We start from the raw sequence: 19,448 nt of genomic DNA on the forward strand, positions 1-19,448 counted from the left end.
CCTGGACAGCAAGAGTCAAAACATATCAAAACTAAAAATGATAGTGCTGATGATTGGGTTTGGGATTTTGACTTGGGTAAGGTCATCAATGCCTACCAGATTTTAGTTAAAAAAAAACAAAGATTCAGTGATATGTATTTCATAGTGATGAAAGACAAGTCAAGGTAAAACAAACCAAACAACTTGAAAGTGATACAGATGATAAAAAAAAACGACGTTGAAAGGACTATCGTTTCCCAGTTGCAACATCTTTTCTACATAAATAATAATTTAGTGCTTCTGTTCAAAACAGCAATCAAATTGATGCTCACTGATACGCAACTATCAACAAAGTGGCAATTGTTATGGTCAGTGATTTGTATATGATGTCAAAGGCTTTGTATATGATGTCATTACAAGTATATAAGAAGGCATTTCAAAGAGAAGTTTTTATTAAACTCATCAATGCTTTGATGCCCTACAATATCCTATCATTTTTTGGGATGGAGCTGATGGCTATCATTTTAATATTATCAATTTAATCATTTTATCATGATTAAATTGATTACCCTTATTAGGCTATCACTTTAATTGATAAATGAATGAATGAATGAACTTTATTACCCGTAAAGTATAAAAAAACACAAAGTACGGAGTATTATAAATAAATATAAATAAATAAACAAAAACAAATACGATAAACAGTGAAGAAAAACAAAATTCAAACTAACAAAAGACAATATGGACTAATCAACCAGTATCAATATGGAAAAAAGGCTGCAGAGGGTCATAAACGTGAATAAAGTTGACAGTCTTTTTACATAAATCATCACTGGAAGACCGAATCCGAGAAGGCACATCTACTAAACCAAATCGAGCAATTATTTTTTTGTTTCGGTGCCATCTAGGAAGCCGGAGGAGGAATTTGCAATATCTGAAATAAGCCGTACGTAGAGTATGTCGATCTTTCTTATGGAACAGATGAGCCATGCCTGATCAAAACAAAAGCACAGGGGCGCAATAAGCGTTATAAATCATGGACAAACCGTTGCGGTTGTAACGACTTTTGTTTGGGGATATTTTTCCGTAAGCGACGCGTAGGTTTTTCACGGCTTCATTCACTAGGGATGAACAGGCAGTGGAAAGTGTCGGGCCAAAACATAGACCAGGCCAACTAACTAAAGAAGAACATGGTAGAACTGCAGTCCCAGTAACGAATGGAGCAACCGCATAAGGGCTATTAAAACAAATAAACTCGCATTTAGACGCATTAACTGACAGTCCAATCTTAGATAGTTTATTGGTTAATATAGTAAAATTAGAAAGCAATCCACAGCGAGTCCGGGCAACAAGAAGAACGTCGTCTGCATATGCAATAGAAGACAAACCAGTATTACCGTAAAAAACAGAACTTCTAAGGGGACGCAGGCACGATGCAAGCACGCATTTAAATATACTAGGAGACAATACGGCACCTTGCCGAACTCCCTTATTAATTTTTACCGGGTCAGATATTTGGCCATTCCAGGTAACTTGAATTTTAGACTTTGAATACCAAGAAGACAATAAACTTAGTACGGAAGGATTAACACCTGAAGACGCAAGGGAAAATAGAGCCTGAGAGTGCACAATATTGTCGAAAGCTCCAGAAATATCAACAGTAAGACAGTATAAAGACATTTTAGCTTTTACGGCATCTTTCATGAGTCGGCTTAAAACATGATGTGCATGGGAGCAACCGAAACTTTTCCGAAAACCAAATTGAAAAGGCGTAAAATCACAATTCGATTCAATTTCTGGTAGTAACAAATGTTCAAGCAACTTACTTAAGAAACACGATACTGTAATGGGACGATAATTCACACATGATGTGGGGTCCTTGCCTCGCTTTTGAATAGACGTTACACGGCCACAAAGGAAACTATCAGGAACAAGCGACTGTGCTAAGCAAGACTGGAAAAATATTTGTAGATGGTTAAGTAGAGCAGGACAATCATAAGCAAAAAATCGGTAAGAAAGGCCGTCACCATCAAGGCTATTTGAACGCTTAATTTTTCTTAAAGCCCGGCGAATTTCAGATATTGCTACAGGCTGGACATGAGCCTGCAGGAGACGGTATGGTAAAAGCGGTTTAAGCAACTTATAATAAAAAGACTGAAAGAAAACTATTAAATACACTGAACACACGCTTATAATGATCAACAAAATTAACTAGCTGGAGACAAGATAGGGTAGATGGGGAACATTTCTCACTATTAATAACCTTATTTGGCCTTATCGGTGGGGCCTGGCCATGCATTCAAGCGTGCCCTCTTCAAACTGGCCTTATATTCAAGTTTACACTTTTGTTTCACAGAGAAAACAGCTCCGGAAGATGGTCGGTCACATGATATCCACATACGTAGCCAAAATTTGGCTTTTTGCTTAGCACGTTTTACTTCAGGATCAACGTTCCAATTAGGCTTTCTTGTACCAATCCTAACTTTATCCACAGGCACTGCAGCTTTGGAAGCTGATTTAAGGCAATGGACGATTTGACAATAATAGAAATTTAGGTCAACTGTACTTGAAGGCGAGGAAACTGACGTTTGCAGCAGGTGATATGGCACTTTTATGGTTGAGAGTAAAGCAGTTAGCGTAGCAAGGTATAGTGGGACATTAGCACGATCCCAATTCAACTTCGTATGTCACTTCGGCTGAGCCGAAAGTATTTTGCCAGATAGCTCACAGGACAAATTACAGCTAAGAATAAGGTGATCGTCGTCAATCTTCTCTTCGTCCACCCTGACAATCGATGATATTAAGCTGGAACTGGAAGAGATCACGTGATCCAGGTTCGATTTTGAACAGCCTCTGTTATGAATATACGTGAATGGGAGGCTCTTCACTGCGACGTGATATATGCTAGGAAGGGATTCTAGCAAGAGGATTGATCTATCGGAGGTACCGAGAATGTCACAGTTAAGGTCACCAGCTAAAACCCAATTTAGGTCTTTCAAACGTAGACTTTCAAGTAGAGACTTTAAACTGGAGCAACATTTAGCGAAAGATGTGAACGATGCTAAAGAACGTCGATCGCAAGGTAAGTAAACGTTTATAAAGGCGGTACTGTCACATTGAATCGCTAAGATGTTATCATCACAATGAATCACAGAGGGCTTTGATGGGGAACGGAAAAAAATTGCTAGGCCACCGGAAGGGCGGCCTCTAGTTTTCTTGGCCTCTTGCGAAAAGAAATGGTGGACAGAAGATCGCTTCAGGCTAGAAACGTTTGATTTGGTCAAAAGATGTTCTTGCAAGAACACTATGTCATGGACTAATAATTCATTAATTAACAAGTCTTTGTCTTTTTGTGCCGTTAATATTAAGAGAAGCAAAACTTAAAATAGTGGCTTGGTTCATTTTGGAGCAGAGTTCAGAGCGCGTTTTATCACTGGGCAATTGATAATTAATTGATAAATAGAGTCACTAACAAAGAAATGGACATTTTACCCTGATTAGGCTATCACTTTAATTGATAAATAGAGTCACTAACAAAGAAATGGATAAGAAATGCAGCACAATGAAATATAATGCCTATAGATTAGTGATTCGTCATTTATTACATTTATATATAATCCATCTTGGGATTAGATACAACAGCTTTTACATCCTGGACAACTGCTGGTTCACAGACATGACATTATGGCCCATGGCTTCCAACAAAAGTTGCTCTCCCTCATCTCCTACAGAGTTATGGAAGAAATACAAATCGCAAATGGCCAAGAATATACTCCACCAAATACGGCTAGAAAGGTCAGATATGACCTTGGACTTTACAAGTGTAAATTATAACTGCACTTAGTTATGATTGAAGATTTGTGCTTATCTATTGCAAACAAACTTCTCAAGCATTTGGGAATGCCTTCACCTAATTGTACTGCTTCTATTTCTACATGTGTAGAATGGGATCATGAACAAAGTTACAACACAATTGATCTATTGTTGTATGTTACAGACCAGGACAACGGTACACAAGGAATATAAATGATGACCGGGGCACTCAAAGAGAAATTACAGACCAGGACACAGGGAATATAAATGACGATCGGGACACTGAAAGAGAAATTACAGACCGAGACACCAGGACACAGGGAATATAAATGATGACCGGGACACAGGGACACAACTACAACAGGGATGCAGGAAGGGCACATGGGGGATATATAAATGACGATGGGGACACAGGGAATATTTGATTAGCAATTACAATTAACAAAGCCCAAGGGCAATCATTAGAAAAATGTAGTATAGATCTGAATACAGATTGCTTTCCCATGGACAATTATATGTTGCATGTTCAAGAGTCGACCTGACAATCTATTTATATGCACAGACAATGGGATAGCAAAGAATCTATATATATATAAATAAGTTGTTTGTGTGTTATGTCTGTTACGCCAGATTATATCTTCTATATATATAAAAATAAGTTGTATGTATTTTTGTGTTGAGGGTTTGCATATGACGTCTGAAAAATAAAGAAGAACAAGAAAACAAACTAAAATGTAAAAACTGGGAATTGCATAAATATTTCAAAATATTTTGACAATAGATTAAAGTAATTCGAAAACCTTAGAATTTTGAAGTTTATTATAAATTGTTGAGCTTTAGCAAGCATTGACAAAGTAAAACATTGACAAATTAAAAAACATTGAAAAAAATAGAATGTTATCAAATCCTACAACAGAAGAAACAGCCAAGGAAGCTGCTCAAAGAGTTAATGCCAAAAGGGTTGCAGCTAAAGAACGCAAAACCTCGCAATTAGATGAAGATCAACCTGGACAGCAAGAGTCAAAACGTATCAAAACTGAAAATGATAGCAATGATGATTGGGTTTGGGATTTTGACTTGGATAAGGTCATCAATGCTTACCAGATTTTAGTTAAAAAAACAAAGGTTCGGCGATATGTATTTACGTCTGAAAAATAGAGAAGAAAAAGAAAACTGAAACTAAAAATGTAAAAACTGGGAATTGCATAAATATTTCAAAATATTTTGACAATAGATTAAAGTAATTCGAAAACCTTAAAACAGATACATAAAATTTTGAGGTTTATTATAAATTGTTGAGCTTTAGCATGCTTGGCATGTGAAGATTTTTCCAACTGTCAATGTTAGAATGAACATTGACCGACAGAATTTGCAATTGCTATATGTCACTTGGTTAATACCAAGTGCCATAAAAAGGTAAAAAACTAAAAAGAAAAAAAAGTTAAAAAAGCTACAAAACTAAAAAAAAATAAAAACTAAAAAAGAAACTATATCTATATATATAAAAATAAGTTGTATGTCTGTTGATTGACATCACTTTTGTGTGCCGACTGATGTCATGTTTGTCGACTGACGTCATTATGAGGATTAAGCATTATTCCGTCATGAAGTTGTTTGTCGACTGACGTCATGTTTGTCAACTGACTAAATTAAAGACCGGGACACCAGGACACAAATGACGACCGGGAAACAGGGAATATAAATGACGGACAGGACACTCAAAGAGAAATTACAGACCGGGACACAGGGAATATAATTGACGACTGGGACACAACTACAACGGGGACACCGGGGGGCACAGGGGGGATATATAAATGACGACCGGGACACAGGGAATGTTCGATTAGCAATCACCATCAACAAAGCTCAAGGACAATCATTAGAATAATGAGGTATAGATCTGAATAGGGATTGTTTTCCCCATGGACAATTATATGTTGCATGTTCAAGAGTCGGTAAACCTGACAATCTATTTATATGCGCAGATAATGGGACAGCGAAGAATGTTGTATATTTGCAAGTTTCACGTAGTTAAAAACATATATATATCTATCTATATTCACAGGTGGTACACAGGGACACAGCTACAATGACGCTTAACTAATATGGCGCGAAAAAAGCTAAAAAAAGAAAAAACCTAGAAAGAAAAAAATATAAAAAAAGGAAAAAAATAAAAAAGGTAAAAAAAGAAAAAAAAGCAAAAAAAATAAAAAAAGCCGCAAAACTAAAAAAAGAAAAACTAAAAAAGAAACTATATCTATATATATACATAAATTGTTTGTAGGCATGTTTGTTTGTTTGTGGGTTTGCATATGATGTCATTATAAGTATATAAGGCTTTGTATATGACGTCATTATAAGACGACACTACAGACCGGGACACAAATGACGACCGAGACACAGGGAATATACAACGGAGACGCCGGGGGCACAAGGGGATATCTAAATGACGGCGGGGCCACGTCTGTCTATATTCACAGGTGGGACACAGGGACACAACTACAATGGCGCGTAACGACTTACGCGCGCGGGAACTTGGGGGCGCAAAGCGCCCCCACCAACTAGGTGTTGGGGTGGCGCTTCAACAGCTAGTATTGTATATTCACAAGTTTTATGTAGTTAAAAACATATTCACAGGTGGGACACAACTACAATGATGCGTAACTAATATGGTGTGTAACGACTTTTGCGCGCTTGGGGGCTTGGGGGGGCGCGAAGCGCCCCCATTAACTAGGTGTTGAAGCGCCACACCAACAGCTAATAAAATAATACAATATTATTGTTTGCAAGAAGTGCAGGTACCTGAACTACCTATCCCCAACAGTTAAAGGCCATTAGACCAGCTGGTACCAATACAGCTCATCCTACTCACTCCTGCTCTCTTTTGCGCCCTCAAAATCTATTAGTCAATCATTTCCTTTACAATTGACTTCTTCATGCATTATTAATCACTAAATTGTCTTCTTTAACATTTCTCTTCTTTAAGATATTAATAGATACCTTAAATATCTTACAGTCAATATGCCAAGACAGGTTAGAATTCAGGATAGCTGCATAAGTATTTGGAATCTTAGCCAAGGAGCAGAAATGCTTTAGAGAAATAGTCTCCTCACTAAGAACCTTGCAATCAAATAATACATGCTGAATTGTAGATATCCTCCCACTCTGAGACGACACCATTTACAATAAGAAAATTTTTAATGCTGTTAGCCACTATGAGCATTGGATTGTCAATGAATTGGTCTTGCATGTTGGCATTTCTATGCTTTTTATGTTTTTATTCTCTAACTAATTCATAGGTTTTGTGCTTCTTCATTTTATTTTGAAGATTTGACACCATATATTTATTTATCATATAATTATGGTAAATATCATACCATATAATAATGGAATATATTATTATATAATAATTAATCATTTCTTTTTAGATTTGAGATATTCCTATACACTGGGAACAGTCAAGAGAGACTAACTGTTTTGTTTACTCTTTTGGTGAAGTATGGAAACAGCCCCCACACTGTTGGGCATCACTGCTATTAAGCAAGGTAATTGGTAGGCCTATTATGTGTGTTTGAGACAATTTGCTGCTTATTTTTGCTAATTTTGTTACAAAATTAGGAGGCTTGTTACTAGTCCCTATTAGTTTTAGCTGCTTTAAATTAAAAAAAAACGAACTATAAAACATAATCATTGTTAATAGAAAAAACCTTTTTGCAAAGAAATTTCCCAAACTGAAATCTTTCTAATCAAGCCCTTCATGCAAATTGGTAAACGATTACCCTCAAACTAAGTATTTAACCAATTTTCTTTTAAATTAAAATTTTTGCTTATTTCTGCTGATTTTGTTACAAAAATAGGAGGCTTGTTACTAGTCCCTATTAGTTTTAGCTGCTTTAAATTAAAAAAAAAAATATGAACTATAAAACATAATCATTGTTAATAGAAAAAACCTTTTTCCAAAGAAATTTCCCAAACTGAAATCTTTCTAATCAAGCCCTTCATGCAAATTGGTAAACGATTACCCTCAAACTAAGTATTTAACCAATTTTCTTTAAATTAAAATTTAAAGAATTTTGTTTGTGCTTTAACATGATTTTAAGTTATCATTTCAAAAATCTTCGTTGCCATTCCCTTTAACCTGTATAATAGTCAAGATTTTGGAATCAGTGTGCATTAAAAAGGACACTTGACAGTTTTGTAGGGAATGCACTATAAAATTGTGGGTACTTTTTGCTGAGGCTTGCTCTTTACTTGGTTGCACTGTAGGTCCAATCATGAAATGTAAGAGACGACATATCATCTTAGACGATTATCTGGTAAATTATGCAAGTAGTTCATTAAAGAAGTATAGCTCCTTAAAAGAATCCAGTTCCAAATTAGATAGAATAAATTTCCCGTGAGTAAAAACTTTTAATTTGGCACAAAGCAAACAATCAACAACAAGATAAAAATTATTTTGTTGTTGTTAAAGGGGCGCGAGAGGAACTGAAAGTGTCTAGCAGAGGGTTTTTAACAATGATGATTTCAATTGTGTTATTTGTTTATTTCCATTTGATGTCAATTCTTTGGCACCTCTTCAAAAAATTCTCAAACATTTGCTTCAATCTTTAAGAAGTGTTTTAACTCATAGTCCAAAAAATTGAACAATGATCCAGCTGAATTTTTAATAAGATATTGGATTTTCCTCTTGTCAAGAAATACCCAATGATAAAAAGTAACGGTTTTGATAGAAACAATTTTGAAATGCAGGGCTGAATTTCAAGTTTTTATTCTTCATTTCAACACTCCCTGTAAAATTTTAGTGCCTCTTTTGTTCTGGAAAAGAAATAGAAGATACTTCTGGGTCTGAAGAAATTTCAATATAAAATACAGAAAAATTAAAATGAATAGCAACTGTTGTTATTGAATTAACTTTGAGTTTAAATAATATTTTGTGTTGCTCTTTTTTTTTAATTTCCTTATTGCCTACTGAGGTTTCTTTACTATTGTTTCTTTAAATGTTATTATTTATGGAGAAGGATCAGAATTTAAAGAACCTTGTCTGTATTCCTCTATCTCCTCTTACGAGTGATATTCTCACTCTTTACTATTGTTTCTGTAAATATTATTATTTGCGAAGATAAATAAGCATTCGAGAAGTTAGGTTTGGTTAAAGCTAATGAAATAAATCATGATATGATGTTTGAATGTTATAATGTTAGTTAACATTATGTTAATTAGGTTAGTAATAATAGTACAGTAATGTGAGTAACATTATGTTAATGTCTGTGTAACATTAGTTATGATGTTGGACGACAGTAGAATATAACTTTATAGCAAAGGTCTAACTCCATCAGTCTTCGAATTTCAATTTTCAAATATGGTATACAAGGTGTCTAGATAGAAAATTGGCTGAAAATCTTGAAGCAAGGTCAGTTTTCCAATTTGTAAAGAAAGTCTGAAACAGATATATTTACCCTTTTTTATAGTTGGTTACATTGCCACTTAAAATGATTCAAGAAAAATGGACGTGAAAATGACTAGCGGACTGCACATAAATCTGAAAAACTTGAAGGAAGCTCAATTAAAAAAAAAAAGAAGAAAAGCCACAATAGGGATGTTCGACCTTTTTTCTAATTAAATAAAAAAAACAAGTTTTTTTAAATGAAAGTAAGGAGCGACATTAAAACTTAAAATGAACAGAAATTACTCCGTACATGAAAGGGGCTTTTCCTTCTCAACGCCCCGCTCTTTACGCTAAAGTTTGACTTTTTCTCTTAACGCTACATTTTAAAACAGTAAAAAACTTTAGCGTAAAGAGCGGGGTGTTGAGAAGGAAAAGCCCCTTTCATATACGGAGTAATTTCTGTTTGTTTTATGTTTTAATGTCGCTCCTTACTTTCATTTAAAAAACTTGTTTTTTTTTATTTAATTTCTAAACGTTTTTGAATCAATGCATGTTTTGATTTTGGCTCTCCGCAGAGGAATAATTAAAACGAAATTTGTATATTTATTTTTTTTGGCTAAATGGCTTTCTCATAATTTTGATCGAATGATTTTGAGAAAAAAAGAGCGGGAGAGGAAGCCTAGTTGCCCTCCGATTTTCGGTTAATTAAAAAGGCATCTAGAACTTTTATTTTTTACGAATCTTTTTATAAGTAAAAGATATATGTAACTTATAAATTAGCTTACGTAAAGAACTTTTGTATTTTCATGTTTTTATTACATATATGAGGGGGTTCGCCCCCTCGTCAGTACCTCGCTCTTTACACTAAAGCTTAAATTTTGTCCCAATTCATTAAGAATGACCCCTGAATCACAAAAGCCGCAGAATAAATAGTTGAAATTACTAAAAATACTTTAGCGTAAAGAGCGAGGTATTAGGAGGAGGTGAGCCCCTCATATGGGTAATAATTTCTGTTCGTTTTAAGTTTTAATGCTGCTGCTTACTTCCAGCTGAAAAAAACTTTTTCATATTTATTTTTTCATTGTTTTTTTTTTAAGTAATGCTAGTAAATCTTGCGCTCCCTTCATGGAAATTTTCTTCCCCCATGACAAATTCTCGATGGAAAGTTCCCCCAGCATATCCCCCTCTTCTCAACCCCTGCCTCCAACCAAAAAATCCTCCTGAAAACGCCTTTACACTTCCCAATAACCCTTACTATATGTAAGCACTGGTTGAAGTTTTGAACTTGTAACCCCTCCCACGGGGACTGTGGGGGAGTAAGTCGTCCCCAAAGACATAGTTATAAGGTTTTTCGACTACGCTGAATAAAATGGCTATCTCAGAATTTTGATCCGTTGACTTTGGTAAAATAATTAGCGTGGGAGGGGGCCTAGGTGCCCTCCAATTTTTTTGGTCACTTAAAAAGGGCACTAGAACTTTTAATTTCCGTTAGAATGAGCCCTCTCGCAACATTCTAGGACAACTGGGTCGATACGATCACCCCTGGAAAAAAAACAAACAAACAAATAAACACGCATCCATGATCTGCCTTCTGGCAAAAAATATAAAATTCCACATTTTTGTAGATAGGAGCTTGAAACTTCTACATTAGGGTTCTCTGATACGCTTAATCTGATGGTGTGATTTTCGTTAAGGTTCTATGACTTTTAGGGGGTGTTTTCCCCTATTTTCTAAAATAACGCAAATTTTCTCAGGCTCGTAACTTTTGATGGGTAAGACTAAACTTAATGAAACTTATATATTTAAAATCAGCATTAAAATGCGATTCTTTTGATGTAGCTATTGGTATCAAAATTCCATTTTTTAGAGTTTTGGTTACTATTGAGCCGGGTCGCTCCTTACTACAGTTCGTTACCACGAACTGTTTGATAGTGGGCCCCATTGTCACCTGAAATATTCTCAAAAAATGGAAGTGAAAATGACTAGTCGACCGCACATATATCTCAGGCCGGCTGCAGTGCAGCCTGCAGGCCGTAGGTGGAACATCCCTATTCTAAATTCTGCCTGATGAAAAGGGTTGAGCTATGTCATAATTCTGTGTTAGTGAATGGATAGATCTGAAACTAATAAGCCTAATGACATAAATATTTTTTTTTATGCGTAAGTTACAACAGTGCGAAAGCAAAACAGTTCAGAAATAGGGGTGAAACCTTTTATAAAATTATATCTTTTCACTGTCAATAAAAAGGTTTCATCCCTATTTTTGAACTGTTTTACTTTCGTCATGGAAAGGCAGTGTGGTCTTTGAAGTTATCTATGTTACAGCAGTAGGCTTGTCACAAAATTGTTTTTCTCAGTTGGAACATCTTTTTAGGATTTTTCTTTTACATTTGGCTGTTTTTCTCAAAATGAGTATTTTAGTTTTGTCATTCTAAAAGAATCTGATATTCAGGACTGGAGATTCTAAACCTTTGGCTAAGGGATTTTCAAACTGGTAGATTGAAGCTCCTTTATAAATTCCTTATATGCCTGTTTCCTTCGTAAATTCTTAATATTAACTTAACCCAAAATAATAGTCAATGCTCTTGCCACTCTGCATTTGTGAGAGGCCAGTCACTAACCAGCTTGAAATGCTATATTTTTCTAACTAGACAGCTTTTTTCTAAATAATTCTTAGGCTTTCTGTTACTATAAGTGGTTGGATCTTTATTAGGAAGCAACTATTGCTTCAACGTTTATGAAGAAACCTTTTTGACTGAACCTACGATTATTTGGCATTAAGGCATTCTCTTCTTCTCTTATATATGTTTACTTTTTAAAGAAACTGAAGATGCGTTCTCAAATGATGATAAGGATATATTTGAAAGTACACATGCCATGCTATTAATGAAACAAGAAGCCAAACTTTTTGCTATTTCTCGTGGTATCTCTGGTGATTTTCAACATAATGTTGACCATCTTAAACTGGAGTCAAATATTGACGGGGACAGAGGTAATTTCTTCCAAAAATTTCTTTCTAAACGATTCTTAAGATTTTTATTACTATAGGTGGTTGGATCTTTATTAAGAAGCAACTATTGCTTCAACCTTTATGAAGAAACTTTTTGACCGAACCTATGATTATTTTGCATTATCCTCATAATATTATTTCTTTTCTTTATCTATTACTTGTCATCTTTTGTATATATTTACAAAGTGTCAATATGCTGGGAGGATCAATTTATTTTTCCTCATTCATGAACCGCCATATAAAAATGCTTGGAATTTAAATGTTTTATAACTAACCGAGTTTTTTTTTTTTTTTTTTTTTTTTTTTTTTTTTTTTGTTCTGATCGTTTATTTGAGTTTTGCTCTACTTTTTGTAGAAACTTAAACAATATCCTCAAATGATGGCAAGGATACATTTGGAACTGCATATTCCACACTATTAATGGAACAAGAAGCCAATCTTTTAGCTGTTTCTCCTGGCATATCTGGAGATTTTAAACACAATGCTGACTATCTTAAACTTGAGTCGAACATCGACGAGGAATAAGGGATGCTTTAGATATCCTGATTTTCTGTATGTTTGCAAATCCAAAATGAAAAGCTGTTCAAGGTTCAAGGTTCTTTTAATATAACCAATATATACAAAATATTAGGTAACTCAAGGCTGAGAGTATAGCTCGAATGCAATTGAGCTACCTTTAAGCAACACTAAATATGCACAAAAATTAAAAATAAATAGTTCTCTTAACCAATCTTGGCAGAAATAAATAAAAAACAAATCTCGTGCCGTACGATACCATTTCCATCCTCCGCGCACCATTTTGAGACACAATTAAATTTACAACTTAAAACCAAGTGAGTCATAAGACATCTGGAGGCCTCATGGGCGAACCCCGGAGACCAACCCAATGCTTAAAAAAATAATAAACATCCTTAAAAAAAAACATTTTTTCATATTATTTAGATTTATAACTTTCAATCAGCACTCTTTTCAACTTCCGTCTTATAGCATCTATGCTTACATTAAAATAAATCTCATTTTTCAATCTTTCCCAATGTAGAGGAATCAAGCACCTCAGGCAAAAACGCGACCTCTCTGTAACTACCTTAGGAGTCCGCAGATTATACTTACCACGGGTTTCAACTTGTGAAGATGAAGGAGAAGAAATAAGACCCATCGATGCAAAATATCTCGTTCAAGCTTAATCTTAAACATAACACTTAAAAATTGGATACTTTGCCGAACAGGAAGAATATTATGAAGTGAAAAAAGGGTCTCTGTTGTGGATTTTAAGGGGAAGTTTGATGGCGATGGCAGAAAAGGTTTAAGGATACGAACTGCTTTATTTTGGATAATCTGTAAAGGGGTAACATTACTTTTAAAAGTGTTCAAAAAAATAATAGATGCATAATCAAAATGGGATTGCACAAGGGAAAAGTAAAGGGATTTAAGAGCGCAATATGGAAGAAGGTTTTTCAGTCTGCACATTATACCAACTCCAGGGGCAGACTTTGCTCTAACCTGATTAATTTGCTCTTTCCATGACAAATTCTCATCAAACACTACTCCCAAATATCTTATAGATACAACTCTTTCAATAACAGACTCAGGTTCATTCGCAGAAAGGGAAACTGATTCTATATCTGGAAAATTGTGACCCGTTCTGCTGTAAACAATAAACTTCGTCTTCTTTCTGTTCAGAAGTAGTCTATTATCAGAGAGCCAAGTAGACAATCTATCATATGTGGATGTTAAATTGACCACTAGCTCTTCACGAGATTTACCAGAAACAATTGCTGCAGTGTTGTCAGCAAACTGAGTGTCTATAGAAGGAACTCCAGTAATTGAGCACAAATCATTAATGTAAACTAGGAAAAGCAGAGGTCCTGATACGGATCCCTGGGGAACACCAACCTTATCTGACTGCTGTAAAGAATCAGATCTAACATCATTATATATGAGTATCTGCTGCCTCCCATGAAGATACGATTCAAGTAACCTAAGGTAATTACCACGAATACCAGCATTTGAAAGCTTATACAAAAGAATTTGATGAGAAATGGAATCAAAAGCTTTCCGTATGTCTAAAAATATAGTTGCAGGCGTTTCGCCACTGTCAAGACAATCACTAATATGTTGGACAATAATAGCCATAGGATGATCAGTGCAGACCTCTTTTCTAAATCCAAACTGAAGTTTAGAAATGTAATCAAATTTCTCAAAAAAAGAATAAATTCTGTTATACAGTGCTCGCTCTATAACCTTCGAAAAAGCAAAGAGTATCGATATAGGACGATAATTAGCAGGAAGCCTCGGGTCATCACCTTTATGTAGGGCCACAATTCTCGCTGATTTAAATGTTGAAGGATAGACACCAGTTACAAATGTAAGATTAATAATGTGGCATAACACCGGTGATATAACTGGAATATTTCTTTGACCAAATTAGTCGAAGATCCATCAAGGGCTTCAGATGAACCGTTCTTCATTTTAGATATGATGTGTTTTAGTTCAATTTCAGTTACCGGGGAAAGGAACATGCTTTTATCAGAGGTAGGGGGCATGTGATCTTTAAATAAATCATTATTATTACTATTTGGAGGAACATGAGATGAATTAGCTTTATTTTCACCGATGCTTACAAAATGAGCATTGAGCAAGTTCACTATTTCCTGCTCATCGGAAGAAAAAGTACCATCACCACGTAACATTTCATTTGGAAATGAAGATTTCTGAGACCTTCCCAACAGCGAGTTAATAAGTCTCCAAGTGTGTTTTTGATCCCCACTAGCTTCTACAAATGATTTTTCAAAATATCTAGCTTTTGCTTTCCGAATTAACTGTGTCAGGACATTTTTATACTTTTTAAACTCTTCTTTTTTTTTTTTTAGATGGGAATGACATAGATATTTTAAATAGCTGATTTTTTATTGAAATAGAGTGTAGAAGCCCGCGTGAGATCCATGGTTTTTTAGGGAGTGTATATTTTTTTTATTTTAATGCGCATCAATGGACATGCTTCATCCAAGCACTCACGGAAATATTTTAAAAACAGAGCCGTAGAAATCTCAGGGCATTCACATTTTAGAATTGCAGTCCAGTCATTTAAACACAAAAGGTTCCTCAATTTGTCCATTCCTTCTTTATCAATTTTTCGAGTTTGTTTAAATTCCGAAAATTTTGGTCTGTGATTAATTCCAACATCGGCAACTACCACACAATGGTCAGAAACATCTGGAAATATAATATGCGAAAGAGTAACGGGAATAGTAGAAAAAATATTATCAATGAGAGTAGCCGTATCTTCCGTAACCCGGGTCGCAGACCTGCATGATGGTAAAAGTGATTTTGATAGGTTCATGCACAGAAACTCAAGCGATTTTTCATGCAAATGATTAGAAATTCCCGGTCTATTTGTCTGAGCTAACAGTAAATTAATATTAAAATCACCCATTACCAGAACTTGCTCAGAATCCAAATTAGTCACATCTTTAATGAAGCATTCATAAATTCGCAAAAACTCTTGTAACGAAGCCGATGGTGATCGATAAACAACACAGACAAGAACTTTCCTATTATCAATCACACACTCAATGCAAAGGCTCTCAAAAGTCATCTCTTGGTCATGCTTAGATAGTTGCTTCTTCACAACAAATGGAATATCATCCCGAACAAAAAGTCCAACTCCGCCACCCTGTCTATTTTCCCTATTATTAGATATAAATTTAAATCCATCACAATTCATGAATTCTGCATTTTCATTACTTAAAAACGTTTCACATAGGCCTAAGATACCTACCCTGTGGTTACAAAGTAACTGCGAAACAAACTCGTGGCTACAACCCAAACCTCTGCAGTTAAAAAGTGTTGATCTTAAGTTCCCATCAATTACAGGTGTTCCTAAATCCCCTTCAAATCAAAAATCAGTAGCAGGAAGGCTAGCTAAATGATCATCATAAACACCTTTAGCAAAAGGGGAAAAATCATAATAAATATTTTTTAGATCAAGCTGATCACCGAGGTGGCTCCCCAATCTTCCCCCAGACTCCCCACTACTCACGTGCTATATATAAATGTCATCTTTACCTTATGTCCCAGGCAGGCACGACGGAAAAATGGAAATGGCATCGCACTACTAATCAGGCAAATCGGGTAAATAAGTGGCAGAGAACAAAGTGGTCTTAAACTTCTGTTGAAATTGTGGTGAGCGGGAAAGATAGGTGTCTATTGCATCTGAGTGGATTAGATACATTTGGAAAATGTTTTTTTTGTAAAATAAAAACCTCAGATTAAGCCTTGAGTAAGCCTTTTCCAATAAGGTGATCAAGTAAAATCAAGTCTAGTAAAGTCAAATCAAGTAATAACGGGAATTTTTCATAGATATTGCTTTTTACAGAATTGACGTGAAGTGCGCTTGACAAAATCGCACCACTGACATATTCTTATTTAATAATCTTTCAATGATTCTTCTAAAAAACCTCTTAACCATCTTCAGCCTTTGGTTTCATAAGACAGAGATAAAAAATTACTTTTGTCTAGGATTATCACAATTGTTGCATATTGCGCAATACATATTTTATAGTTGATGTGTTATACGGTGTGGTTATAGTTATGCAGCTCTTACAGACTTGATTCAAGTCTATTTGTCAGTCAACTAGCATTTGAAGAAACTACGTTAAATGTCAAATGTAGGGCGTAAATATAGTTCGTGGACATTAAATACTAAAAATTTTTTGTAGCCCTATCCACCCTTAAGTAAAATTATCTAGAACCAGAATCCTGAGTTACTAAATAAAGAATTTAAAATCAAAGAGCTCTCAAAGAGCCTTTTGTGAAAAGTAATAATTAATCAAGTAATAATTAATTAAGTAATAATCTTTTGCTCGTTTCACTTACTCAAAATCTGGCATGGAAACAACGGGTATACACGATAATGGGTAACTAAATGGAGGTTATTCGGCTTCTCTCTGGCACTAATAACATTATTGCTTTGCGAAAATGCATAAAAAATGAACGGCAGTGAAACAGAATTTTAAGGAAATAAAACACTGTTTTTAAAAGAGAAGGAAACGGACAGTAAGATCTCGTTTCCACTTTGGAAAGAAAGTTCTAACAACATAATTGTTAATAGAGATAATGTATAATTAAAGTACTTACCTGACCAAGTACATACCCAAGATTTTTGTTTCGGAATTTTTCACAATAAAAAAGTTTAAACCGCATAAAAAATTTGTTTATATAAATTTTCGCTATATTTTTACGAGTCAGACAAGAACTAAATAGCGAGGTAAGAGTCATTAAAATTAATTGTATAATAACTGTATGAGGATAAAAATGTTGAAATCTGAGTTGTTTGCTAAATTAAAAAAGAGTTGAAAAGAATTTTGAGTGAATTTTATATTATTATAATTCTCCTTGTTGCAGCGTCTTCTTATAATGACATGTGCCATGAAGGACGTGGATTACCTAGCATGCCAGGTCTTGCAAGATTAGGTCTAAAAAATGAAATGACTTCGAAATGTCAAAATGAGATGCCGAGTCACATAGATATATGTACTGGAAAAGATGTAGCCAAACAGCATGTTTCTCATACTGGAAAAACACCTTTCGAATATGATATATATAAGAAACGTTTTATCGAAAGTGGCAGTATATCTCGTAATCAAATAACTCATACTAGCAAAAAACCCTTTGAATGCGATATATGCAAGAAATGTTTTAAAAGAAGTTCCTATTTATCTTATCACCAAAGAACTCATACGGGAGGAAAACCTTTCGAATGTGATATGTGTAAGAAACGTTATGTAGGAAAATCCGGTTTATTAAATCACAAAAGAACTCATACAGGAGAAAAACTCTTCAAATGTGATTTATGTAAGAAAGGTTTTACTTTGAGTTCCAGTTTATCCAATCACCAACGAACTCATACGCGTGAAAAACCTCTTGAATGTGATAAATGTGATAAAACATTTCACAAAAAAACCACCCTGTTAATTCATCAAAGAACTCATACTGGAGAAAAACCCTTTGAATGTAAAATATGTGGCAAAACATTCCGCCGAAAAGTCGACCTATTCATTCATCAAAGAATTCATAGCGGAGAAAAACCTTTTGAATGTAATACATGTGGCAAAGCATTCCGACAAAAAACCAACCTATTTGTTCATCAAAGAACTCATACTGGAGAAAAGCCTTTCGAATGTGATATATGTAAGAAACGTTTTACTTCAAGTACCAATTTATACGGTCACAAGAGAACTCATACTGGAGAAAAACCTTTTGAATGTGATATATGTGTGAAAAAATTCTACAAAAAAGTCAACCTATATATTCATAAAAGAACTCATACAGGAGACAAACCTTTTAAATGTGATATATGTGACAAAAAATTCATCAGAAAAGCCGACTTATTTACTCATCAAAGAACTCACACTGGAGAAAAACCTTTCGAGTGCAATATTTGTAAAAAATGTTTTACTTATTGTTCTTCTTTGTCTAAACATCGAAGAACTCATACTGGAGAAAAACCTTTTGAATGTAATATATGTGACAAAAAATTCAGCCAAAAAGGCAATTTATCTGCTCATCAAAGGACTCATACAGGATAAAAACTTTGAATGTGATATTTGTAAAAAAGGTTTTACCAGAAGTTCTGGTTAAACCTATCACTAAAAAACTCATACTGGAGAAAAATCTTTTGAATGTAATTTGCTTGGGAATACATTCCGCCAAAGATCCGTGATAAACATTCATAAAAAAAACTCATATTGAGAAAAAATCTTTTTGAAAGTGACGTGTGTAAGAAGTGACGCATGAAATGAAGAAGAAAAAATAATAAATGAACCGTAAAATCAAACAGCTGAGAAAAATGAGTGTAGTGTGAAAAAAACCAGAATAAAAAGTTATTCACTGATTGGATTGTGTAAAAATTCTTTGCTTAGTCATAGATTTAGCTTGTGTGCAGACTTGATTTTTTTTTTTTTTTTTTTTTTTTTTTTTTTTTTTTTTTTTTTTTTTTTTTTTTTTTAATTTGGATAGATGGTTTCACTTTAAACTGAAGGAAAATTTTTACTTTACTTTAATCTATATATATAAAAAAAGTTATTTGTGTGTTATGTCTGTTACACTATGTCTGTTATGCCAGATTATATCTTCTATATATATATAAAAGAAAACAAACTAATATGTAAAAACTGGGAATAGCATAAATATTTCGAAATATTTTGACAATAGATTAAAGTAATTCGAAAACCTTAAAGCAGATACTTAAAATATTTAGGT

The 19,448-nt window shown here is 34.4% G+C and overlaps 1 protein-coding gene across 5 annotated transcripts in view; it reads left to right on the forward strand.

Moving 5' to 3' along the window:
• Nucleotides 1-19,080, forward strand: part of LOC136034052 (zinc finger protein OZF-like) — a 30,343-nt gene extending 11,263 nt beyond the window's left edge. For 4 of the 5 annotated variants that reach the window (XM_065715148.1, XM_065715150.1, XM_065715149.1 and 1 more), the window contains exons 2-4: nucleotides 7,221-7,337; nucleotides 12,000-12,170; nucleotides 17,592-19,080. In XM_065715148.1, coding sequence (XP_065571220.1) covers nucleotides 7,292-7,337; nucleotides 12,000-12,170; nucleotides 17,592-18,775 — 1,401 coding nt within the window. In that variant the 5' untranslated portion in view covers nucleotides 7,221-7,291 and the 3' untranslated portion in view covers nucleotides 18,776-19,080. The remainder of the gene's footprint in view (nucleotides 1-7,220; nucleotides 7,338-11,999; nucleotides 12,171-17,591) is intronic. The other variant, XM_065715152.1, reaches the window with a different exon arrangement.
• The last annotated feature ends 368 nt before the right edge of the window (nucleotides 19,081-19,448 follow it).

Source organism: Artemia franciscana, chromosome 12, assembly GCF_032884065.1.
Source record: "Artemia franciscana chromosome 12, ASM3288406v1, whole genome shotgun sequence".
Classification (NCBI taxonomy): domain Eukaryota; kingdom Metazoa; phylum Arthropoda; class Branchiopoda; order Anostraca; family Artemiidae; genus Artemia; species Artemia franciscana.